The 26,443-nt window shown below is 46.4% G+C and overlaps 1 protein-coding gene across 2 annotated transcripts in view; it reads right to left on the bottom strand.

Moving 5' to 3' along the window:
• The window catches only part of RUNX1 (RUNX family transcription factor 1), a 176,103-nt gene extending 153,559 nt beyond the window's left edge, over positions 1-22,544 (bottom strand). For both annotated transcript variants that reach the window (XM_064471354.1, XM_064471344.1), the window contains exons 1-2: positions 22,415-22,544; positions 22,113-22,226 (exon numbers count right to left, since the gene is read on the bottom strand). In XM_064471354.1, the coding sequence (XP_064327424.1) occupies positions 22,113-22,167 (55 nt within the window). In that variant the 5' untranslated portion in view covers positions 22,168-22,226; positions 22,415-22,544. The remainder of the gene's footprint in view (positions 1-22,112; positions 22,227-22,414) is intronic.
• Positions 22,545-26,443: the final 3,899 nt, after the last annotated feature.

Raw genomic sequence — 26,443 nt, forward strand, 5'->3', positions numbered from 1 at the left:
AGATGCAAGCTTTTTCCCATGCACAATCAGTTCTCTCGTCCAGCTTCCTGCACCATGCTGTTCTCCCCCAGCAGGGCTGCTAATGTGGGGAGGTGAGGGGTGGCACCACTGCACTCTCTTCTGGGAATAAGGCAAAATAAATGTGAAATGTTGTTGGGAAAAATGAGGTCAGCTAGCACTATCTGTGGCCTAGGAGAGTACCCCATTTACATCTAGCCTGCCTATCGTCAGCAAGCAAGGAATGGTTGTGGTGGAATTAGTGGTGTACGTGGCTTTTGCTTTCCCACAAGAGAAAACCTAATACTTTTTGCAGCTTCACTTTCTATGAAACTCATTGGGGCAAACGGCATCATAGTCACACTTCTGGTAACTACAAGAGGAAATCAAAGCTAATCACAGCACCATAAAATCAAAGCCGCTGACTACAGTTGCCTTCTAAAGAGCAGCTTCTTCCATTGATAGAAAGAAAGGGTAAACGAAAGCAAAGCAAACTGATGTTGGCATCAGATAAAGACACCAGCAGGCTCCTTCAGAGACCTGTGCAGAGAGGTACCAAGTGCCAACTTGTAGCACCCAGGAAGGACTGCTCTGCACTGCATCCTCTGGGGAAAAGCCAGTGACTATCCACACCTGTTTGGGAGAACTGTGATTCACACGCACACCTGGCAGGTTCATCACTGAAGGTATGGTCCAGAATTACCCAAGTGCTGGCAGGGTAACAGGGAGAGAAACCCTCGCACTGCCTGTTAGCTCTGCAGTATGTGGCATGCTAGGCTCTTCCTCTGATCCCCACACAGACATGGCAGCAAGCACCACAGCCGCATGCCTGTGGTACTCCCTTGACAGACTAAAGGCGGGCTTGCAGCCCACCCTGCACTACTTATCACCTACCTTTTAGGATCACAGGGCTGAACGCAACACTCTTCAGACCATGGTGCCCCGTGCTGTTACCCAACCACATAGGAGATTTTTTCAAACATTTTCTCTACCTGTCCCCTACACTGCCCTTACTTTGTTGAACACCTGCGATACTGTCCCACTATCCTTCTCCAAGTCCTCAAGTCCTCCTTTGCTGTGGTACATATAAAAACTTGGTGTGAACTGCTGCTGTGTCAGAGCACTAGCTATCCTGCCAGCCTGTCTTGGATGCCTGCACGTCCACTTGTTGTCTCTGTTTTTTTTTTTCTTTTTGAAGCTGAGAAACTGTCTGAGGCAGGGATGCTTTCTTTCATCTGCTCTTACGCAGCACCCCGCTCAGCGAGGAGAACTAGTCTCAGTTCAGAATAAAGTGGTTATTGCCTACTCTGATTTTGGGAGGATAGCTGTGGATTGAAAGGAGGGGGTGAAGGGAAGAACTATGTAAATCAGAGTATTTTGGGCTTTATTTGGGCTGGGTGATGATGGTTTTTCCCAGAAGACAGACCCCTGTGAGCACTCTGTGCCCCATCTCAGCTTGTCTCAGACCTTTCCTTCCCACCTCCCACCCCTGCCTCCTCCTTGCCCTCACACACGCTCCCTCACAGCACTGGAGCAGGTGCTCCGGACACCTCACTCTATCCCTGTGCACCTAGAAGATCCACACACAGGAGTAAGTGCCTGAAACAGAGGGGACACCTCCGAGGGTGCTCTGAGCCAGACCTGGGGAGAACAGCGTCTTTTGGGGCTTTACACAGAAGATCGCTGGCCAGCTAGTTACAGGCTAGCTTGGGCCAGTCTTCAAGGTCCCACCAGTGATGTAAAATATCGTCGAGGCTGACACAAGGCTCCCAGCTCATGTAACCATCATCGCGGGGCTACAGAAGGAACAACTTTCTCCCCGCAGCTCCTGCCTGCAGCCTTGAGCTGCAAAACCACAGCCCCCGCCCCCCCCTCCCCGGACGTAGCACGGTGTGGCACTGTCGTACACATCAGTGAGATGTGAGCAGGCCTCAGCTGCAGCCACCTTCCTGGCAAGCTCAGGGGATGAGCTGCTGGGCTGCTGTGCTTGCCGCAGTCCCTCGGTGCAGAGCGAGGAGGTGATTTGAGGAGTGCATGCCTAGCAGGCTCGAGGAACAGGTTTATGAGGACAGCTTGGAGAGCTTGTCCTTGGACGAGTAATGAGTACATGGCGTGGTCAGCACATCCTGCAAATACTCAGAGGGTGCAAAACACAGAAGAGGTATTGTTTAGGGTGTAAAGTAAATAAAATACAAAGTGTATACACATAGTATATGGACATACCTATACATACACACGTGTATATATACCTCTATATTGTATACTGCGAACACACATTCATAATCTACAGTAGTCTCAGTAACTAAGTGACTTAGATGAAAAGAACAGAAACTTGCTGAATGCTAAGGAAAAAGCCCTAACCATAAATTCTCCCAGTGAATGACCTAAGGGGAGGGATGGAAAGAATCCTTATTACTACAGTTTTCAAACCCCATCACAGTAAGTACCCTGCAACCCTTAAACTCTGCCTTGTAAAAGCTTTGTCTGGATAACCTGGAAGTTTCTCCACTCTTTACCTTTGAGGGGGCACAAAAGGCATCAGCACAAGCAAGCCACCCACCCAAAGGCTATCTTTTTGTTCCAGCAAAATAAAAATCTACCACAGCTCATAAAGCAACATTGTCTCTGTTAAACGCGGCCAGAAATGCCGTAGCCCTGGTCGCTGGCTGGCCGGAGCACCTGGGACGGTGGCCTGGTGTGCTTGCAGCAGCCAGGTGCAGGTCCTGTGGGACCCCGGTCTCTGGGGGTTCCTCTGTCACCTCAGGGTGCGTGGGGTGGGAAGGGGTATGAGAGCGGTGAGCTGCCAGCTTTTTTTTCACCTCCTGACTCCATATTCAACGACAAGTAAAACAAGCCCTGGAAAACCACCACACTGGCTAGAACAGCTGTTTGTAGCAACTTTTGCTAACTGGCTCCAACAGCTGAAGGGGTAGTTCATTATTTGCCGTGTTCTCCAGGTATGGTCTGTGCCAAGGAAAGGAAAGTCTGAAAAAGGAAAGAAGATTTTGTACCCTAAATCAGTCTTTTAAAAAGAGAAACCAATGCAGATGGGTTACTAAATACAGAAGATCATGAACGTTTCTCTTACTTACCAATAAATGACACAGGAAAGTACACTTTCTTCATTTCCTGTCACTTAAAAAAATAGCCTGAAGCTCTAACCAAATAAGCTGAAGTTAGTGAGTTTGAGCCAGCAGCAGTCTCTTGTGAATCCCAACTCCACTTTCTCATCACAATTTGCTACACTGAGAGATGCTGCAGCAAGTCCCGAGACTTAGAGTGACTGAAGGAGTGGGATGTGTAAGTTACTCCGAAGCCTAACTGTGGTGGCTTGCCTAGATTCCTTTGAAGATTCCAGTCTAATGCTTGCTAGCATGTGAGTATCAGTGTCCTTCTAATGTCTGAGCTCTGCAGAAAGCTTTCTTGGGGGTTTCCCACTTAGAAGACAAAGAAAAATTGCAAGCATTAACGTGGTCTAGAAAGGGAGGAAGATAGGGAGTATGCAGTCCCAGAAAATGTGTTACCAGGTGGGAGGGAGAGGGAAAGTGACTGAAGGGCAGCTCTGCCCGTGGCACCTCTACAGTGGGATAACAGAATGGGTGATGGAGCAGCAGCCAGCTGCAGGAGGGGACATGTTGTGATGTCCCTGCTGAGAGTGGGGCTTTTGCAAGGAGCTGGGACCAGGAAAGGTCTTGCACTGGGAAGGAGCAGAGTGGAGAGGAGCATGCACATGCCTGGGGAGGGAGCCCACACAGCACAGAGCCCCAGGAGGGCCTGAGGGATCCCAGTATTTGGTCTGAAATAAGGCAGGCTGCAACAGGGACAGAAACAAAAAAAAAAAACCCCAAACCATTTGAACACTTTTACTGCAGCTAGGAGAGAAGTAAAAGCATGGGCGGAGAGTAATTTGTGGAGAGAGAGGTGACTTCAGACAGCCTTGCCTTTCAGAGGGCTCTCTAACTTCCCACACACACTTATGTGACTGACGTTAGCTCTTGCCAAAATCATATTTAGCTTTTTGTTTCATTTCATGCTTCTCACAAACCCAGTTTCAACAATACTGGTCCAGTAAGCCCATACCCCTCACCTATCTTTGATTTGGTTTCTTGGTTGTAAATTCTTCAGGGTGCTTTCCTGTACATTTGTATGGCTCCTAGCACAGCAGTGGAGAGCATTAGTAAAAAGAAAGAGGGCAAAGTCACAGTGAAAACTGTGAAACTCAAAAGCTAGTGGTTTTGACAGCATTTTAATTTCAAATGCTGCTGCCATTATTATTATTACTATTATTATTATTATTAAAGAACAAAGTGAACCGACATTTTACAGAAGCAATTTTCCAACGTATTTTTTCCTGAAAATAGAATCCCTTACTAGAAGTCCATCCTTCAGCAAATGAAAAAATATTATCAGGATTGTGTAGCTGATACCAGTAAGAATGCTGGTCAAGCTGTTTTAAACAAAACCATCCTGAGATATCTTTCCGGAGAAAAAGTACTCTGATAATTTTGATGTATTTTATGCAAAGCTCAAGAAAAATAACATTCTTGCTTGAAGAAAGAAAACCCCTCTTCTGCTAGCCCCAGCATTCTGATCAGAGAGAAAGAATGGAAAGCCATTTATGTTAACACATGGCTGAACCTCAGGGTGAGACATCCAAAACAATAAACCTAAGTCATGGGAAGGCCAGTGAATGTCCTGGCTTCCCACAGAGGGAGACACACGTGTCCAACACTTTTGTAGCTTGTGAGCATCTGTGAGCTTGAGCTTTCTAAGTCTCACATGTATGCTTAGCTTTGAAGAGGAGGGTAGCATCATTTACATAGTTGTACACAAAGTCAAGGCTCCTCATGCTGCAAACAGAAACCACACATGCACGCATGCACGCACTTCACCACCGCAAAAGGGTTCCCATCAGACCCGAGGGAGCCAGCAATGGTCACGGCAATAAAGTCACCCACAGTTGCAGAACAGGCGTCTAAGTCTGCATTGCACTGACATTTAAATACAGACCTATTTGCCTAACTGCAGGCCTCCGAACCCGAAAATGCTTTTCCCTTTGTGTTATCAGTTCTGGTCTCCTCCACAAGTGCTCTAAATATGGGGCTAAACAAAGCCTCACAAAGTGCTCTGAGGTCTCAGGCTGAGGAGTGCTGGCAGGGAGGCAGGCGTGGGTGCAAATTTACAAAAACCCAAGCCGCGACAGGTAAACACTTTTAAGAGCACTTATTTGCAGCCGCCTTCTTCAACACTGGGCCCTATCCTCCCGCTCAGCCCCACGGACGCCTGCCGTCCCCCCTCGGAGGGAGCAGGCGCCCGGCTGCCCCTGGCATGCCGTTTATAGCAGGGGAGGGCCCTTTTGAGAAACCAGCGAGTAACTGAAAAAATGTGGCAGAACTCAACAGCAAGAAACAGCGGCGGGAAAAAGCGCGAAACAGGAAAGCGCCGGCGAGGCTCGCGCCATCCCCCCGCCGGCGCTCGGCAGGGACGGAACTGCTGCAAAAGCAGCGCAGGGCTGTTATCAGCCCCGCGCAGGGGCTGCGGTTTGCTCGCTCTTGCAACCCTTCTTCAACTGTCACTTGTTTTTCAACAAACAGGATGCCTCCACTTAGGCTGACAGCTTCCCCGTAACTTCAGGGTGAGGGGCGGCGTGGGTCCCTCTCGCCGCCCCGGGGGTGCTCGGCTCTCTCCCCTGGGGAGGGTGGCTTCAGGTGCACCCTGGGCAGGGCGCCGCAGAGGGGACAGACCTATCTCCTTCCTGCAGCCCTCTGCTGATGGGCAAAACGAGAAGCGTGCGGTACGGGCTTGGCCGTGTCAGAGAGGAAAGGCTGAGCTTCCATCTTGCTCGCTTTTTATTATTTCACCTAAAAGCAGTTATTAAGGAAGTGCTTGTGCTACGTTTAGACACGAAGGACACATCCAAGCTGTTCACCTCCTCTCCACTCTGTGTAGCAGCCACTGATATCCCATGGCACGACAGCTGCAGGGATGTGGACAGCATGATTTCTTCGCTATGCAGTCCCCCTGCACAGGCTGGGACGAAGGTGCAAGGCAGGACTGGTTGAATGGAGCTGCTAACAGAGGAGGCAAAGGAGCAACTGCCCTCACAGACAGCAGCACCAGAGCCTGTGGCAGTTCCAGGGCTCCTGACACCATTGCTGGGCAGCTCCTGCTGTCCGCTTTCACTCCAGGGTTAGCAAAAACCCTGGACCAAGCTTTGCTGCTCAGGCTCCTCAGGAGAACATTCTGTTTTTTCAAGGTCTCTGCAAACAACCGAGGTACCAGACTGGTTTTCTACTCAGAAGTTCGACATTGGAAAAGCAAAACACCATCTGCCCCTGGTCTGATAATTGCCTGGCCAAAGGTTAGCCTCTGTCAGCAGAGGTGGAGCCTGTGCCAACGGCAGCACGAGTTCTGCAGCAGGGCTCTCTAACCTGCAAGCTTTCCTGGCACTGCCCAGTGCTGTGGCAGATCAACACTAGAGAACGCAGGAAAAAAATGTAGCTCTAGAATGAAATTTTCAGAATAATGAAGCTCTCCTTTAGAAATATTTTCTGAAAAAAAGAAAACCACTTCTAAATGGATGCCTAGTTTCTTCCCACATCTCCCTGTCCCACAGCATCAGCCTTCAGCTTTGCTGGACCCTGGGAGGTTTTCAAGGAGCCTCCAAGCAGTGATATTCCCAGCTGGATTGGTAGAACTAAACTATACCCTACTCCTGCTCTCCTTGGCCATGGCCAGCCCCCCTGCTCTGCTGGCGCAGGGAGGTGCAAAGCATCACCTACTGCCAAGGTGGTGCTAAGCCAGGATGGAGAAAACCCTAGTGCACCGCTCCTCTTGGATCTGAAATTCTAAGAAGCTGAATGACTCTTGTATCACAACCTATTTGTCAGCTAGTGTTATTTCTTTTCCTGTTCCCATATTGTCTACAAAGAGCTCATAATATTTTCAAGTTCGCCTGCTGCTCAAAAGTAATTGGAAAACATTTTTTCCTGGGTTTTCTTTATGGCTTGCTATTTGAACTGGATTGCCCTGTTGCAGCTGGAGAGGTACAATATCTGGGCCCTGAAATAAAGAGTGTAATGCTAAGGTAACTTTCTGATGAAAACATCTACTTGATCAGATTTGAAATTCAAAGTAAACAAGAGATAATTTTTTAGATAGTTGGGCTCAGAACTGTAAGTCAAAAAAATTGAGGTTCTGTTTTCACTTCTCTCCCCACCAGACTTCTGATATGACCACTCTTCCCTGGTTCTTCATCCATGAAGACAAGGAAGATGCTATTTCCAGAGTAGTTTAAGCAACTTCTGAATGTGTTTGACTATCTTTGGGTATCACTTTGTCCCAGTGGATGCCAAACTGAACTGCAAAGCTCCTTTATCAGCCTGCTTTTCTGTGGAGGCAGTGCTTATGTGATTGCTCCCTTTCTCTCTGTACTTCCCCTAGCTTTTCTGGTTTGTGGGTCAACTTTAACTAAATTTGACAGAGCAGAAGTGGTCTCAAGTTCCTATGGCTTTCACGAAACATGGCAGTAGCAGAGAGGCTCTGTCAGTGTTCCCAGCTGAAGGGCACCCAAGAGAGATTTTAAAGATTCTGCAGGAAGAAAAAAACCCTTTGATCAGATTAAAGTCTTATCGGATGTTAGAGAATGAAGCCACAAGACCCGTGTCTGGAGGAAAACAGCCTTCACTAGTTCTGCCCAGGACATCATGTCTTGGCTTTTTAAATGCATCAGACTAGACTTGCCTTGAATTCAGAATGCAGGCTGCTTCTGTCTGAAAATTTACCGTAAGGCCAACATTTCCATGGAGAAGATTTTTAGTGGTTTTGCACACTTTCAATCAAACAACCCAAATTAGCCTTTTGAAATTTCCACGTGAAGCAAGGCTTACCCAGAAAAGAACACAACATATTCTCATGAGAAGCTTCCCACAGCCCCAGTAGTGTGAAGAGCTTTTCAGCGCATTGCACTGGTTGTGGGGAAGGCCCACATTAACAACATGATGAGAGCATTTGGATCTAATAGAGTTCATATACATAGCATAATTACCCATAGTGTTTGAGGCAGATCTCAATCCGTCCCTATCCTAAGTGCTTCCCCAACAATTCCTTAACAACATGACAAGAACATGTATAATGTCACTGATCACATTGTTAGTATCCCTGTGGCTCGAGGCTGGTCTCGGTATGCTCCAGTTTTAACTCTCTCCCAAATAACAACGCTAAAAAAGTCTCATGTTAGCATCCTGAAGTTACATGGGGCTCAGGCACAGCAGCACAGAGGTCCGACACTAAGTCTCACAAAGAAAGGAATAATTAATGCTGCAAAGGGCTTCTGGTTTGGTGGAGGACATAGCCTGTGCTGTGCTGATATCCCCTGCAGAATTCAAGCCAGCATGATGGATATTATTTAATTATTGTAAGGCACACTGAAAGGTAATGCTACAGTAGGATTAAAATAGAAAAAAGAAATCCTGCAGGTATAAACTTTAGTACTTGAACCAACCCTTTAACTTAATATCCTCATCACTTTTTATCTACCACATCATAACTTGCATCAGAACTCTGACACAAGCTGCCTACCAAGTTTCACATCTATTAGTGTATGCTAAACATTAAAATTAAGACGGTAAGAAACTAGTCTAGAAATACTTCTCTTTTTCCTGCCTTGGTTCTCCCTCCCACACCCAGCACACACCACCTTTGAGCTTTGCATTGATTTCATTCCATTAACAAAATTAAACAGGCTAAGTCTTGTGCAGAAGCCTTAGAACCGTAGAACCATAGAATGGTTGAGGTTGGAAGGGACCTTTAGACGTCATCTAGTCCAACCCCCCAGAAGTGAGCAGGGACATCTTCAACTACATCAGGTTGCTCAGAGCCCCGTCAAACCTGACCTTGAATGTCTCTAGGGATGGGGCCTCCACAACTTCTCTGAGCAACCTGTTCCAGCGCTTCACCACTCTCATTGTAAAAAATTTCTAATATCCAGTCTAAATCTACCCTCCTTTAGTTTAAAACCATTACCCCCTGTTCTGTCACAACAGGCCTTGCTAAAAAGATTGTCCCCATCTTTCCTATAGTCCCCCTTTAAGTACTGAAAGGCGGCAAAAATGCCTCGCAGCCTTCTCTTCTCCAGGCTGAACAACCCCAGCTCCAACTCTCTCAGCCTTCTAGGGAGAGGCTGGAAAAAGGAAAGCTAGAATCCACAGAAACACACGCCTGTTGATCCCATGGCACCCTATGCATAGTGTATTAAACTTGAAATTTCAGGGAAAAAAATCAGAAACCTTGTAGGTGTGTTCACCACTTACTCACACAGAAAGGGCCAAATACACAATGTGTTGTCTCAGGACTATCTGCAAGCTCAGAAATTGAAGAGCAGGATTGCATATCAGCCCCACAAGAATCCAATCCTTCCACCCCTTTCTGACTTTCTGCATCAACTGGAAAGGGATGAGGCTGCAGACATCACCATCAAAGGGGGCTGGTACCAGGTGCTAGGCACAGAAGCATGGTTTCTTTGGCCACCTGTATCCTTCTAATTCTAACCAAAGTGGGACGATACGAGTGAAGAAAAGGTCGATAATTTAATAAGCTGGCAGGATGACATTATGAACAACGGGAGACTTAGTTCAAACACCGAGCTGCTAAAAAACCCAAACAAATGCCAGTGGATTATTCTCAGAGCACAGCCTGTGGGAGTTGCCTATATTGCATTACTCTGGCTCTGGCTGGCTGGCTGGCAAAGGCAGCTTCAAGCACCTGTGTCTCAAATGTCAGCAGCTGGGGCTGGTGTCTCTGTCACCCACTCAAATAACGTCAGCCACAATTGGTCAGCCACTATTGGAATAGTATGCCCTATTCAAGATGGAAAACGTAGTACCCAGTGGAAATAGTACTACGTCCCAGAGGTTTGCTGAGGAAAAGTAGCTTTGCTAATACAAGGGCTAAATCAGGCATGCTGCTTCTGCCACACAATAAAATACTTCTTCCCCTTCTTGCTCTCTTCCTGACTTTCTTACCCTCCCTTCTGCACTGGGTTCTGGAAAGAAGTACTTAGTATGGATTTTTTTCATGCATATTCCTTAGCAGTCAAATATATGATCTGCATTTTTTTTCCCTTCTCTGTGTGATAACTGAAGGCATTTTGGCCTCCAGAGGCAGAATGAAAACTGGCAGCAGAATTAGCAATGGAAGTCATACACTAGAAATGTTTGGGTTAATTTGTCTGTGGCAAATGTTGCAAACAGCAGCATTTTGTAAAAACCCCAATGACAAGGTAGTTTGTTTTCTCAGCAAGGAAAAATAAGTGAGGGAAACTTTGCTACAGCTAATTATCTCCTGAAATAGGACAGCTAATGTTTTTATATAGGTTATTTTTCTAATTCTGATTTCAATCTCTCTTTGAACTGCAGATTCAAATAAAGGATGCCTTAGTGTTGCTTGTATTTCCTCCAGGAAAAAAAATCCAACAAGACCTTGCAAGAAAAGGGGCTGAGATGTTAACAAGAGAGGGACCTCAGACAGAAAGGAATTTGGGGAACCGTAAAAAGATTTTCCTTGAAAACAAGTTAGAATCTGACAAATTTCTGTAAAATTGTGTTTTGGATTTTTATTTTTTTTTACCAAGATGTCTGTGTGAACAAGTTGTATTAGCCTGAGCCTTCAGAGGAGGCTACGGTTTTAGGCAGGAATGCTCAATTACTGGCTTAAGTCACGTACATGTGAGAAAACTGACCAAGCTGTTGCTTTGGTTAGCTGTGCGTGCTGCTTGGTCAGCAGCTGCACGACTCATACAGGGAAGTGGGGACTGTGGGATATACCAGGATTTGTTCATGAACAAGCTGGAGGCTGAGCAGTATTTGCTGAAGAAATTTGCAAAGAATAAATGAGAGCATGGCTGACAGGAAGAGAATAATTCATAAGCTGAAGATTAAAACCGTTGTTTACCGAGAAACACCCTTTCTCCTCCTTCTACTCACTTTAGCTGGCCCAGGGTTGTGAAGCCAAGCCCTGCTGCCGCCATGAAGGAGCTCCTATTTACCTATTAGGTACTGGGGAGCAAAACGTGAGATTTTGCTCTTACTTCTGAACGGAGTGGAGCACAGGTGGAGATGCCCAATGGGGAAGCCATCTCCCAGCCATATGGCAGGAAGCTCAGACCCTGGGCAGGGAGCAGGGACAGCCCTGGCTCCTTGATGCCCTTTGCGAAACTTCCCAAAAGCAGCCTGCAGGCCAAGGGTGCTCTCTTTGTACAGCCACTGCCCGGAGCTTGTATAACACTGTTGGTCACAGCAGGGGTTTGGTTTGTTTCCTAGTCACTCTGGCTAGAGTGGGCTTTTCTGAAGGCTGAAAGGGGAGATGAGACAGCCTGAAAAACTTCCAACCGCTTTTGTTTAAATAGCGCTTTTGATCTCCAACTGATGCGGTTTAGTCAAAGCAGCAACATATTGAAACCTGGAAGCTGCTTTATGCCAATCTCGATGTGGGCCGGGAAGGTGCCTGAAGCATGGAGCTGTTAGAGGGAGGGAAGGAGCGGCAGGGGGCTGCCCTAATGAGCCTGTAAAAAGGAGCCAGCCCATCAGCGGGTGGCTGGAAATGCAATCTCTTACTCAAACACTGCCATTTTTTATTCAGCAGCTCTTGCATGCATGGCAAAAAGGGGCAGAAAGTGCCAGGATACCACTCCAAGGAAAAGGCAGGTTGCGGCACAAAAGGGGAGTCATCACTACCCCTCCATATTTCACGTGTGCGAGAGTGTAAGGACAGCTGTGTAAAAAGGGACAGCTGACCTGGGCTGTCAGCGATGTGACTTCAGGTTGTTAACACCTTTATCTAGAGGACAACAGCCATCACTGGTCTCATCCAATGTCCAAGGATGTCAGCCAGGTCTTTCCACTGGCTGTGTTGGCTCTGGGATCAGGTGCCATGTACGCAAAATCCTGGGCTGCTTTAATTGCCCCAGTAAAATGTGAATCTAAGTGATCTTTCCTCTTACAGACATCTGTCTAATGACATAACTTCACCCCACAGGGGAGCTGTAAATCCCTCTTCATGTTGATACATGTCTAGTTACAGCAGAGCACTCTCCCAAATGGGAATGGATTTATATAGGTATAAAAGTGTTCATACTGGTAAAGGCTATTCCAATGTAATAAAGGAAAGAAGCTGTTTGGGGCTAATGTAGCTTTTATGCTGCATGGTGTAAAATAGATGCACCTAAACCCATCAGTACAAAGTAATACCACTCCTCAAAAGTAGTACTCAAAGTTGTTTGGACTGTGTATGAAACTGTAAAAATTGAATATTTGCATTGCAATCCCTTTTAGGAGAAAAAAAAAACCCACAACAATAAAAATTTCTGATTGTTACACTAAAATTTAAGTGCTTCACAGCTTTTGAACTCAAGAAGTTTATCCTATGACTTTTTCTTTTTACCTAGGCAAGCCATTCATATTCTTTAGTTTCCATAACAGCCCAACCTACTGTACTTGAAACACCCCGTTTGGTTTAGAAAAGCAAATAATTTTCTCCAGTGCAGTGAGGTACAGCCAGAATAAGTTCCTGTTCATATATGAGACCTGAATCTTGGTTTCAATATGCAAGTTATTTTATGCTTAGTGTAAAAAATGTGTGGGTGTTTAGCACTGTATATTATCACTTTTTACAGGCTTGTTGGGGAGCTAAAAGAGAATTGGTGCAGAGAATAAAGTGCCTTTTTTCCTTTCAGAGGTGGCCTTCTCTCCAGGCTGCGTTAGTGGAGGTCCTTAGAAAGCACATGGGGGGCAAAGCACAAGGCAGCTGTCTGTGCTATCCTTTCTCTAGTGAGAAGGTGACCTACCTGATGAGTTACCAGGCTCACTCCTTTTCCCTAGCAGGAAAACAGGACGCTTTCCATATGCTATCTGTCCCCCAAGCTTGGGTTCAGCTGAAATGGTGGCAACAAAACAGTAATCAGGTTGGTGTAGAAGCATGCTTAGTGATCTGCTGGATGTAGGTCTGCTTAGGACCCCGAATGAAGTAATCACTGCAGCTCCCTGCCCTGGAGTCCACAGACATGTGACCGACAAAGTGGTACTGAATTTCTTTGCAAAGCCTTTGGAAAAAGTATATAGGATCAATTAAAACACTCTATATTGCAGTAGCTAATTCACTGACCCCCATGCAAATGGGGTTAAGAAGGCCTTAATCTGGGTATATCTTCCAGATATGAATTCTGCTACACCCATCCTATGCAAAACCCAAAGCTCATTTACATATAGGTCCTGAAAAACAGAAGCATTTTACAGAAGTCTGATATTATCTAGTAACTGCATTGTAAAATAAATTGCACTTCCTATGTACTGGGCGTAGCATGTAGTCTCATATCAGTATCCTGCTCAGGATGATGTGCAACATGGACAGATGTCAGCAGCCATGGCAGCCTTGCCGTGCGGAGACTGACGACTCAGGTGAGGCCTCCTCCTCATTGCTTCAGGGTTTCTTTCCAAAGCTATGGTTGCACTCACAGAAGTCCTCTCCCTCTCTGTCCTGACTCAGACCAGGCGATGGTACATGCTGAAGAGTGCTTCTTTCAGAGCCTCTCCTCACTGTTCAGTGAGGAAATACACCTCACCTGTCCACTGGGTGAGGTGTACACCCTTGATGTACAAGCTCAGTACAAACCAACAGCTACCAACCAGAAAAAAAACCCCATCCAACTCAAACCTCCCTCTACAGCCATGCATAACATGCCATAAATACCTTGTTCTACACCAACATTTCCTAAGTAAAAAAGACAAAAACTTTCATTTTCAAGCCATAGTTCTGCTACTTGGAGTCACACAAATTACACTTGCTCCTTAATGCTACATGTCTTTCGGCCCCCATGTCAACACTGGCCTTCAGAGTTCACCTCCTGTTTTATCTACAACTTCATGTTTTTCTCAGAGGTTTCTTTGTTCTTAAAGGACAGACCCAGCCTCACTGCAGCTGATGGCCACTTTATCCCTGTCTGGGTGGATCCAGGATATTACTCTAAGAATTGGCTCTTGGGCATGCTTTCTGCTCCTAGTCATGCCTAAAGAGAAAAGGGGAAGCATGCCTGCAGGCGTGTGGGAGTAAAGCAGTGCTAGCTTAAATCTACCCAACCCCTATAATAACAGTAGTGAAAACCCAGAGGTATGTCTCCCGCCCCCGCTCACCATCACGGTGTGTACCGACATCTTCCAGGGGTTGACTGGTGGTGTCTTAAACCCATGTGATTGCATCTGTCTGTGTTATCCATGCTAGACAGATGAAAGCCTTCATTTTGCTGTGCCAGCTTGCCTTCCACTACCCTTTGATACTGCAGCAAGTATAAATAGAGATCTGAGCACTGACAGGCAAGGAGGCTGGTCTGCCCACTGCAAAGGCTGTGACGTCCTACTTTCAGCCCCTACTCAGCATGCTCGCAGCCCTTGCCTTTTCCAAAGCAGGCAACTGTAAGGCTCTTTAGCAATGCTTATGGAGATCAGCAACCTTCGGTGCTTGTTCAAGGGTTCTGTAAATGCTCTGATACTGCCGAGGCACATGTCTGGCCAGCACAGCACAGGTGTATGCCATAAAACAGCTAGAAAATGGACTTATGAGAGATGCAGGCAGTGCTGGGGCCTAGAAGGTGCTAGATGTCTGTGACAAAGGAAACAGATGCTTGGCCCTGCACTGTGCTGCTTCGCCCCCAACATGCAAGGTGTTATGCAAACAGTCTTCCTTCTCTTTTAAAGACCACAAAAAGGCACTTGAAGGGCTGGGTCAATGCCTTCTGAGGTTGCTGATTTGACAAGGATTGCAGGGCTTGTCCTAAGTACAGCCGAGTGAAACATTTAGAGCAAATCACACAAAACTTGACAGGTTTCAAGTTTCCTCACACCGCATTCACGGAAAGATTTGTAAGAGAGGTAAGCCTTTCAGCTTACAGTCAAAACCCTACCCAAGGGCAGCTTCTAAGCACATCTCAAAATCACGGCTTCAGCGTGAAACCAGACAACAGAAAACACACTGCAAGACAAAATACTCAGAAGGCGAAAGAGCCCCAAGCCCCTGACTTGGACTGCTTTTGGGTACACTGGAATCAGAAACTCAAAACAAAAAGCACTGGCTGGAAAAAAAAAAAACAACCAGATAGATGAAAGCCAGAGCAAATGTTCTCACAGATCTTCGTGAAGTGAAACTACCCAATTTCACAGAGTTTCACTTGCAAGAAGAAGTGGTGAGCCCTGTGGACAGTATTAAGGATGAATTGGAAACTCTATCAGGTAGCAGCTATCACCACTCTCTACTTCCCTGCTTGCACAGTCAGTTCTTCTATGCCCTTTTTTTTCTTGTTTCAATTGTCTGAATACATCTTTGTAGAGAATTTGATGTTTTGGACTAAAATGTATCTTGGTCGTAAGCCCAGGTCTTACTTTGTTGGGACCTAAGTGGAAGAAAAGGCATTTCTTTTGAAAATTGATTACACTGGGCATCTGTGTATATGATTTCTAGTCTCCTTTCCACTGTCAGTAAGAATGATATGTCTTGCATTCACTGTGGATATGTTGGTGCATGCACGGACTACGCAAACATACTGTAGACCTTTGTAGGTGCTATAGTGCTCCAAATGCCACCACTGTTGTCACCCCATACAGTTAATTAATACACTTCAGAGAGGAGATATCCCTGCTACTCATCTACTATTTGGGAAGCTGAGTCAAGTCTATACAAATATTATCCATTCTCTTAAGATGACAGAAGAGGTAATGAAGTAGTGTAATGTTTTCTTGTCCTTCTCTCAGACCAGTGATTCACCCAGCCGGTGGTCTGTCTCTCTCTGTGGCCAGTACCAGATGTCATGGAGGAAGCCACAATTCATTTTGCAGATGACAGACCTGCTTACATGGGAAGCTTTCTTTCCAAGCTTTAACAGAGATCAGTTTGTGCTCTGAAATATGGCAGTGAGAGATGAAGGGAGAACTTAACCCTTCCAAAGCTTCTTTTTTCTTTACCTTGCTGGTACATACTGAGAGACTGTTACGTATACAGAGACCCTGCTGTTTTAAGGATCCTGCAAAACTTTTGGTTCAATGGTGTTTTATGGCAACGAGTTCTAGGCTGTAATTACACACTATTTAAAAAAAATTTCCACCGTACCTTGCCCAATCGGCTAAGCACAGAGAAACGAATAAGAGTGAGTGGGTGAGCTGACTATCAGAGTTGATTTGGGAAAAAAACCCCAACCAAACAGAAAACATAAGTAAATAAATAAAAATTAAAAAAAAAAAAATCTGAGCAAACAGATCCTTGCACACTGCAATTTGTAGGAACATAGAAAATCTGTCAGGCTCATGCCCCTGCAGTGAACGGGTGGCATGGCCTGTCCTGAGCTCCCCCACTGCATGCTGGAGTGTCTTGCCTCTGTGCACAGCCTGATGCTCGTGGCAGCCACCCCACCCGAAATGCTGCACACCCCAATTTAAACTTATGCCCTGTGTCCGGGAGGCCTGTGCTGGCACAGGGAAGGCAGAGATGCCAGGCAGGATTTGGATTCAAAGAGCAGGTGGTCCCTCTCCAGTCAACCTCAAGTCATCCTCTTACCCAGAGCCAGAGCTATTTCTTCCTTGTCCTCCTGCCAGGGCTGCTGGACCGGTACTGCTGCCCTCACTCAGCAGCCCATCAGGCACCCAGGCATTTCAGCACAAGCAGCCCAAACCCTGACAGAGGCTGTTATACTTGCGTGATGCAGCCCTCCTCTTCCACCAGGCTGCCAGGGCCAGCCAGGTACTCTGTGGCAGCCTTCTACATTTAAATCCCCACACGTGCAGGAAGAAGACAGGTCTCCCTGCCTTGTCGCAGGGGTGAACAACCTCAAATTCTCCCTTACTGAGGCACTGCAGCCAGCAGTTTCTGCAAAGCACCAGCCCACCCTAATGTTTTCCTGCAGGTGGCATTCCTCCTGCAGTGGCTCCCGAGCCCGCACTGCATTGAAATGCTCTGCACAGCAGTACAGGAGGACCTTAGGCTAACACCCCTGCCTGGCCCTCTGGGGACCACTTCAGAGGTGCAGCAGAGACCTGTGCACCCCCCCTGCATGTGTCAGGGTGTCAAAGTCAGATGAGCTTCTCCTGTCCGTGAAACCACCTCATAGTTTTACAGAGAAATGCCTTCACCATTTCCTTGGGATTGCTTCCGCTTAGTTTTTAAAAACAAATATCTCTATTTCTAAATCCAAGAACAGTAATTTCTTTGCTACTTTTGGTTTAGGTATAGACTCTCTCTTCTCAAATAACACAATGATGCAGATACTCATTCTGTGTTCTGAAGTAAAATTCTTCAGGAGTTCATAAATTACATTCAAAAACTTGCCCATATCACTGGCCTTCATATGCATTTAAAGATAAGCAGACTGTTCTTTTGGTGTCATGCCTTGGCAGTCAAACTAAACCATGATTACAATGAAAAAAATGCAGTTTATTTTCTATGCATATTGCATATACCGTCAGTATGGGGAAGATACTTTTATTTCCCACCAGATAGCTACCTCAGAGCTGAAGTTTGGCTCTCGTGGTAAAACACAGGCCAAGGCAGAGCTGCCATCCAACAATCTCTTATTAATGGCCACACGATAAAGGGCAAGCCAATCTGGGGGTTTTGCAAGCTAGCCATAACCCTACGTCCTTGCTAAGACTGTCATCACAACACGTGACTACGCTCGAGTGTGACTGGCTAAACGCTCAGTCTAATCTTTTGGTGTAGGATAAAATCTCTTGATCTTACCAAAGCAGTGTATTCATCACTGTCAGGTACTTTACCCCTTGCTTCACAGGAATTCCTGTGTGCAGGGCTTGCAATGTTTCTCAAGGCTTTTATACGAAAAAGGCTCAAACAGAGAGAAGGCTGCGTTAATCAGATGTGCAAGTTTTTTCTTCTCGTAAGCCAAGGTTTTTATGAGCTTTAGTTCAATTTCCTATTCACAAGATGCAGTTATTATTTTATAACGCTGACACAAATTTACTCTCTGTTAAGTTCAGGCAGTCTGCAAAAGTGCTGGAGAACTTTCTCTCTCCCCTACACAGTGACAACATAGTTTATGCTATTGTGAAAAGATAGATTTCTTCTACTGGGTGAGTGAATGAAAAGGTGTGGAGCGTTGGCTGTTGTGCATCTCCCAGATAAACATGTCTTTGGCAGAGTTATTTCTAGTATATGACCACTTCTGCTAATGCCACCAATTCTAGAGGGCCGAAATCATTATCAACTTGCTACCCCACTCCTCACACAGCACCCTCTGCAGACAAACATTTGCTGCTAGGGAGGTCTCGTATGCTGACAGTGTGACACTGCAGATGTAGACTTGGAGCCTCCGATCACCGTACCCCTCTGCTCACATACAGCGCCAGGAACCTTAGGGGTCTGCCGGCATAATTCCCATCACAAGGCAGGTCAGAGCCACTAACTTGCAAGGAGAAGCAGTATGCCTAGGCATTCGTGCCTGCGGGTCCAGGCAGGGAAGCTCTTCAGAGCCGGAAGGACTTCTGGCTACGGTTTTATATAGCATTTGCAAAGGAAGAAACCCACAATGGCTGGGCGCTACTTGGCATAGTAGAACCGAGAAGAAAGTATGCACAGTGTATTTTTCCATGCTGTAAAAGTGCTCTGCTGGAGTTCATTTCCATTTGATAAGAAACCAACACACTGTTGCACCACAAGTCTTCATTGCCTCAATTAATTAGTAAAAAATACAACAAAGGCAAACCAGGAGTAACCTTCTTTGCATATTGAAATAATAAGACCTTGCAGCAAAAGGAAAAATGAGGAAAAAGTGCCCTCCTGGAAAATATTACGCTTCGTGCTATTTAGAGCCCCATAAAAACCCTGCAAAAAGATGAGTTATTCTGTCTTCCTCTGCAGGCGAAATTATTAGAAAACCTCACAGGACAGTTTACCGCCCTTAAGAAGTCAAAAGAAATTATGGGGTGGGGCAATATCGTGTAATTATCTAGGCATATGTGCACTCTTTAATACAGGATTCTCCAACAGGTCTTGTTTTGGTTCCCCTGCCTAAAAGATATCACTGTGTTGACCCGGCCAATACACATGAACCTGTGCCGAACCCTCCATAAAACTGGCAAATCCATCCTTATACTATAAATCTTGCTGGAATACAAGTTTAAACTGCAGCCTTGCTGATGCAGTCTTAGATTTGAGAAAGAGATGGAGTGATGTTTTTTCTATGGGTTACACTGAGGCAAGATGCTTAGAAATGCTCCCACCCTGTGCTCCTGACACCAAGCCCAGACCATAAACCGAAAGAGGCCATTAGGAAAATGAGGCTGTCATTAAAAGCAGAGCCGGTAAACATTTGAATGTGTTTAGCATGCAGAGCACGCCACTGGAGGTTTCGGTATAATCCTAATTTCTTTACCTAGTGGCAGAAGCGAGGACCTGGTGTGGTGTGATAGAAAAAGGGCCATATCCTTTGTGGTGTACCACATTCAATTAATATGTCAGGCTTTCTACGTCTGTCACTGCTCACAGGGGCTGGAACAATGGTTCTGCTTCCCCACTCCCCTCTTTTTCCCAATTTTCACATAGTATCAGGCTAAAAAAGAGTTATGGATTTCCTACCCAGAGAACTGCATAGACTGATAAAGTGAAATCCATGGCAGAAAACAACTTGTTATTTTTCCCTTTACCTCACGATTTCAGTTAAGCGAGAAAGTGCAATAAATTTTGGCGGGGAAAAAAGAAGAGACCGCTTTGGACCTTTCGAATGACCGGTCTATGAAAACACTATTGAGAAACATGGTGAGAACAACCAACCCTAGGGATGATTATTTTTCTTGCTCTGAGGCCCAAGTGTTACTTTTGCTGGGCCCAGGATTTTGAAATTGTGCGAAGTTCATTTGAGTAAAGAAAGGAGCAAAAAGGGAACTGCTGGAAAACCGTCACAGCCTTCAATGTTCAAACACAATATTCTTTCGCAACGATGAAACATTTGCTTTGTAGCTCAACTGACGTGCTGTTGCCCAAGCTTTTCTAGCACCGTACAGCAGGAGTTTGATCTTGCTTGTGCTGGGTACATACCAGGATCTGTACCTGGACTGCCAAATCTGGAAGAATATCTTAAGGTATCTAGTGCAAAACTTCTACCCTAGTCCACAAAGAAACACAAAATACAGGTACTACAGTAACATTAACAACAATCATGAGAACAGTAATAAAGAGGATAATAAAACCCATTCTGGAGTGTTGAGCTAAATCACTTGCTGGATTAACCATCTTTAATCAAACTCCTCCTTCTCTGGACAAAACGGTCCTTGGTCTCCAACCAGCTGTTCTCAGGCTCTCTGGGCTCCTGCCTGCAATACTGTCCCTGCCGTCCCCAGCCTGTTCCATGGGCTGGCTGTGCTCTGGCACTCGCTGCAAGCACTGCCCCATGAGGTTGACTCTGTTTGTTATTTTATCAGAAGCACAAAATTTCCTCAATAACTCTTCCTGTGCTACAGATTAAACAGTAAACAGTTGGGTGAGTTAAAAAAAGAGAGAGAGAGAAAAAAAGGCTGACGAAATGCAGGAAGATCCTTCTTGTTATTCTAGCAGTATTGCTTCCTTTGTTTGGTAGGGGTGCTGAGGAAATGTCAGAAGTGCGAGAGCCGCAGAGCAGTTAGCGACTTCTTGCTCACCCTTCAGCACGTCCCCTGCCCAGGCTAGAAGGTGCTGCGAGCCCGAGTGACTCACACAGCTCACTGCGATTCAGCTCTCCTCTGCCCCGGTGCCAGGAAAGACAGATGTAGAAAAACTTTTGACACGGAGGGGAAAAAAATAAGAACTGAAACAAGGCTGGAGAGCTGGCTAGCCTTTCGGCAGGCTGCCCTCCGCCCGCATCCCACTCGAGGGAGCACTGATCCGCAGGAGCAGCAGGGTGCCGGCGGAGCCGCTGCTTGTTGTGACACAGCAGCTGGGACGAGCCTTCCGCATTCCCCAGCCCACTTATTAGTACGAATAACTCATGACTCACACCAACACCGCCAGTGAGGCCGGGAAACTGTAGTCTGTAACTATAAAGAGTTATGAAGTGCTGCTTTCTGGCAGCACCCCGGCCAAGCTCGACGAGCGGTCTGCGACGGGCTTTGTGCGCCTTGTCATCTGAACGGGCACAGCGCTACTGCAAAAAGGGCTTGAGCGGTCAGAGGGCTTGTGTGGAAAGGGGAAAAGTTCAGCTGTAGCATGAGCTATTTAGGAAGGTAGTTACAAGGAAGCGGACAAGTTTCTCGTGCCAGTCCCTGGCTTACTCGTATGAATAACCTATGACTAAACCATTAGCTCCATGGGGGGTTGTGAGAACGTTAGAAGGAGCCTCTGAGCGCGCTTGGTCACTGGTGAAAAAAGACAGATTGCTGGCTGAAGCCCTTCAATCCGCCCCCCTCAGCCTTAACGGGACTGCTTCATTTGTCTAAGGGTGGCTGCAGCCGGTAATTCACAGTCATCTGAGACCTGTGTGGCATCAACAGAAACTCTGAGTTTATCCACACTGCTCCTTTTCCTGAGCCACGTGAGTTTCAGCTAACTTTACGCAGGTTTCTAAGCTTTTTGTGATTCCTCCCCGGTGAACATGCCTTTACCCACGCTGACGGTCTAGCATAAGTGAGACAGCATCACGCTCTGCTGGCTGTACACACCAGCTTGCTGCTCACTCCCTGTGTTTCAGCCTGTAATATGACATATGCTGTTGGCCGTCATTTTTCATGGCAGTGGCTCAAAAAGTCATAATTCTGCCAAAAAGAATCAAAAGGGGCTTGTGCTACTGCTCTTGTATCTGCAGTAATTCATACGAGTTATTCTAGCACACTTTGATTTATGAAGAGAAAATTCACAAGCATGCAATGGCTGTTTGAACAACTTAAATGAGTCCTTGTAATAATCTCTTTAACGGACTGATAAGTAATGAGATGGTATTCCTGCAAGCTCAGATATTAGCTTCGATGAGAACGCCTCAAAGAAAACTGAAGTGGGAAAAAGCGTGTACTACAAGAATGTCCCCAGATACTCTCCAAACATGCATTTTGTTAAGTATGGCAAAGTAGAAAGTATATTTAGAAAATCTGAATGGCACTTACCTCTCAAGAAGTGCTGGTAAGAAGGAAGTGACTCAAATATGCTGTTTGAAGCCATTGTTTCCTCTTTAAAACTCACTCTCTCTTTACAGTGAAGGAATATACGATATCTTCTACCTTGGGGAGTGAAAAATGAAGAATGGTCATTGCTACCACCCTCCTCCCAGCCATCGCGCTGTTTTATCCCGGTGCCTCAGGAGCAGCACGAAGTGGATTATAACGTTCTTTTGCTAAAAGAACTCCGAAATTGTTTCTTAAAAAGAAAAAAAAAAAATAGCGGATCGGTTGTGGTTGATGATGCTTACCACTCTATGAAACTCTGTGGTTTGCAGTCAAAACGATTCGCCCTGCCTGCTGACCAATATCCCGGACCCGCTCTTGTGTGACTGCCTCTGTACCCAACTTGTGGTTCTGTGGTTGTTTATGAGGCCCAAAGAAGTGTTTCACACAACCAAAATTACAAATTCAACTGTTCCCCTTTCCAGATCCTGCCTCCATTGGTCCCTTTGCATCACATGACCCGAGTGATGTCGACTTTTTTTTTTTTTTTTTAACTTTCTGAAGTCATGCCCTACCCACTCCACCTGCCCTCCCCGGGGCTGCGCGAGGCAGCGATGGAGTCTGCTGAGGGAGGGAAAAGAAAAATGACTCACCGTCCCTGATGCTACAAATGGTCTTGCTGAGTTAGTTCAACTCTGCTTGTTTTGTTGTTTGTGGTTTTTGGAACTACTGATTATTTTGATAGAGATTTCATTGCTGCTTATTCAATAGTAATTCAAACCCGGGTATTAGTCTGCTGCTAAGGCAGGATGTGTAAGTCATCCTGTAAAACATTAGGAATCAGCTCTAGGAAAGACCACTGGCTGGGGAAAGGACACTGTAAAGAGGTCTTTTAAAAAAAAAAAAAGTGAAAAAGAGACAAAAAGAAACTGCCAGGGGAGACAAAAAAAGCCCCAACCTTATTTTGAACCTGTATGATGGCACCTTCTAAGGAGTGCTTGAAAGTCACTTGTCTCTGAGCCCACAGGAAAGGTTTGTAAGTTATTTCCATAGGATTGAATCCCATAGTCCTTGTTTAGCACGATTTCTGTTCCCTTCAGAAGGATCCCTACCTAAGGGAAAACCTGAGTAAAATCCTCAGGATTTAGCTCAGCACCACTTGAGGTGATACCAGGTTTATCCTGTCCAAAATTCTGCCCTTTCCTTCTCCCTCCCCAAAATAAGAAGAAAAAAGAAAAAAGAAAAAAAGAAAAGAAAAAGGAAGGAAAAAGGTCCTAAACCTAATAATCAATTGGCAGTTCTGGCTCTGGTTGTGACAATGCAAAAAGAGGGGAGAAAAGTCACTTACTACAGCACAGAGCAGTGGCTGCTGTGCCACCTTTTGTCTCCTTTTCCTCTCTTCTGCACAGTGGGGCAGCAGCCCTTTCCTACCTTGCTGCAAACCAGAGGACGCCTCACACCTGTACAGGCTGGGGTTGAGCACGCTGAAACCCATGAAACCTTTGCCCAGAAACCCGTGGCAATAAAAGGATTGCACCGACAGCAGGGCTGAAGCAGAACGACTCTTTCCCTGCACCCTCTGAGTGACTACCACAGTGAAGGAGCTCCCTTGGAAGAAAAGCAAGAAGCCTTTGCAATATTATCAAAAGTACTGGTAGGTGGAGCACAAATATGTAACAACACACAGTTCCTCCCGCAAGGAGCTCACAGTCAAACCCCCTGGCACACAGATACCGCTTGCGCAGACTGGTGCCAGACCTCTGTGGGGCTCTGCAGAAGCACCTCTCGCACTGAGGAGCGGGGATCCCCAGACGAAATTAGGTGCTTCATGCGTTTGGATTTTTTCTGCTCATTGCAACTGTGGAAGTGGAATGCCTTTTCCTGACACTGCCTGCATTTCTAGCGCAAATGCAATCTACCTGGGCATCCTGCTTTCCTTTTAGGGTTAGGGGGAGCTGCATGTGAGTGTGCAGTAGGTTTTCTTCAGAAAAAAATCAATCTGCTGAAACAGAAGCTTCTCTTATGCCAAAGGATGTGGCTGTTCTAGTGACACATATTACTTAAGAAATTCGGAAAGATTCCCAAATGAACTTCCAGAAAAAAACAGGGCAATTCTGAGCAGCAGGAACAGGAAGGTTAGGATGCTTTGCTACCGTGTGCTGAGCCCAGCTCAAACCCCTGCTGCACTTCAGTCAGGCCAGTAACTCAAAGTTTGGCTTTTTTGCCTACCACAAAAAAGAGCCTACCAGCGCCTACCGCAACCAGACCAACTTTTTGGCTGGTCCGGGATAAACCTCTCCCTGCTCCCAGACCTGGACTCCTTCCACTCCCACGTAAACAAGTCAACGAGCACCTGCCAAAGGCGAAACCCGACAGCAGTGCCGACTCCCTTAGGGCACTTTCCCGGGAGGCGGGATGCTCCCGAGGCAGGGGGAGCGCGCCCAGCTGCCCGGCCCGGCCCCGGGGGCGATGCGTGCCTGGGGGCGATGGGAGCCTGCGGGCGGGCGCTGTGGGGCCGGGGCCGGCAGAGGGAGCCCGGGCCGGCGGGACGAGCCTGCAGCCCGGGGAGTGGCGCTCCCTGGGAAGGGGAGAAAGCCCAAAGCCGGGCCAAATTTGGAGTCAAAGTGACCGGGCAATGTCCCGGCGGGTGGCCGAGCTGGGAACCAACGTTGGCTCTGTTTTTCCCTTGGCTGCCTGTGCAGTTGGGTTGTGCCATGGGGTACGACAAGGCTGGAAGTCAAGAAACCGGCTGTACGTTCGGCCAGCACCTAAAATAATTTCAGCTTTAATTTCTCAGGGTAACTGTCCCAGAAACCTAATTATAAGAGTTTAACTGGGCTGGTCAGAGAACAGAACCTTGCGGCACGTTCTCTCGAGTGTAAGCCAAACCCCCAACTTTCAGACAGATCTGTCACCATATAAAAAAGGGACTTTTAACTCAGGAACACAGAAGACATACATAATGTGCTGCGTTACCTGTGACTGTACACCTGCGCTGTCCGAAAAGGCAGGATGTATCATGAAGATTTTAAATTACATCAGAGGTTTGCAATGAGGCCAATAGGAATGTACTTCAGCAAGTCCAAGGAACCAGGCTGCTATGGGGTTGTGCTTGGGCAAGATCTGTGGCAGGGAAAACTGGTCCCCCTTATTTCTGACCCTTTGTCTTGGTGCCTGGGAAAGAGACCCTTCCTGCAGGAGCTCTAGTCTCTGGCTGCTTCAGAAGGCAGCAGCAATCACAGCCTTAAATCACTATTTGTACTGCATTTTATTTCTCTTTTTCTAATACACAACGGGATGGGGCAGGCGAGCTGCCAGGGCTGGGATGGACACCCAGACAGCTAGAGCATGTGCCGTTAGTGTCCGCAGCGCTCTGGGCAGCGTCTGGCAGCACAGCATGCCAGCACACAGCAAATGTCAGCTATGTTAATACCTTCACCTCAGTCATCTACCATGAAGGCCGTGGCATAGCTATGCTATGCAACAAGCAACAGTTGGGCTGGTTTTGTCATCTCATAGCTAGGGCAGATGATGCAAGGAAAAAGCTTGAGTGTTTCAACATGTAGCCTGCCACTCCAGTCTCTGCTCTGCCAACAGTCAGATACAAATAGTACATGAGACTATTCTCTATTAAGGTCTAATCACTTTGAATTTTCAAGGAAAGGACTATACTATGTGGGTCTGGGCTACACTCAAGTGGGAGGATGGACAACTCTTCTCCCAGGCCACTGCTACACCCACCAGAGAAGCTGTGAATCCTAAAAAAGTGGGCAAGGACTGCTGGCAACGCCCAGTGCACCAAGGTACCATTTTATGCTGGGTGGACATCAGCTGTTCCTACAGCCTTACAGTAAATCTATGTCAAAATGTACTGTTAGCATAGCTAGCATTGCTCAGAGGAGAGGAATAAACTGGATCATTTCACAATTCATGCCCCAAGGAGGCCATCCAAATGTTGCTATGTGAGCTGCACCACCGTTAATGCCAATCTGAAATTTTTTTTAAAGCTGTCCTGTAGCTCTGTAAACAGAGGCCCTTAGAAACTCATGTCACTGGTACTCAGACATCCTTTGCTTTCTAATGAATAAGATGTAAGATAACGGTTAACCTTCAGGGAGTAATATCAGTCTTAGATCTAGAAGCTGACACATCGTGAAAGAAATTAACAAGCGACCACATGACAATGGAAAGATCAAATTATTGTGCCAGTAGTCATTTGTTTAGTTTGGTGTATGGGGTACAACTCAAAGATTTACGTGTACTGAGGAATAGATTTCTTGCACTAGTACTGCAGAGAATGGCCCTGTTGGCTGGGGTTGTTGGCTGGAACATGA

The sequence above is a fragment of the Phalacrocorax carbo genome, chromosome 1, assembly GCF_963921805.1.
Source record: "Phalacrocorax carbo chromosome 1, bPhaCar2.1, whole genome shotgun sequence".
NCBI classification, from domain to species: Eukaryota; Metazoa; Chordata; class Aves; order Suliformes; family Phalacrocoracidae; genus Phalacrocorax; species Phalacrocorax carbo.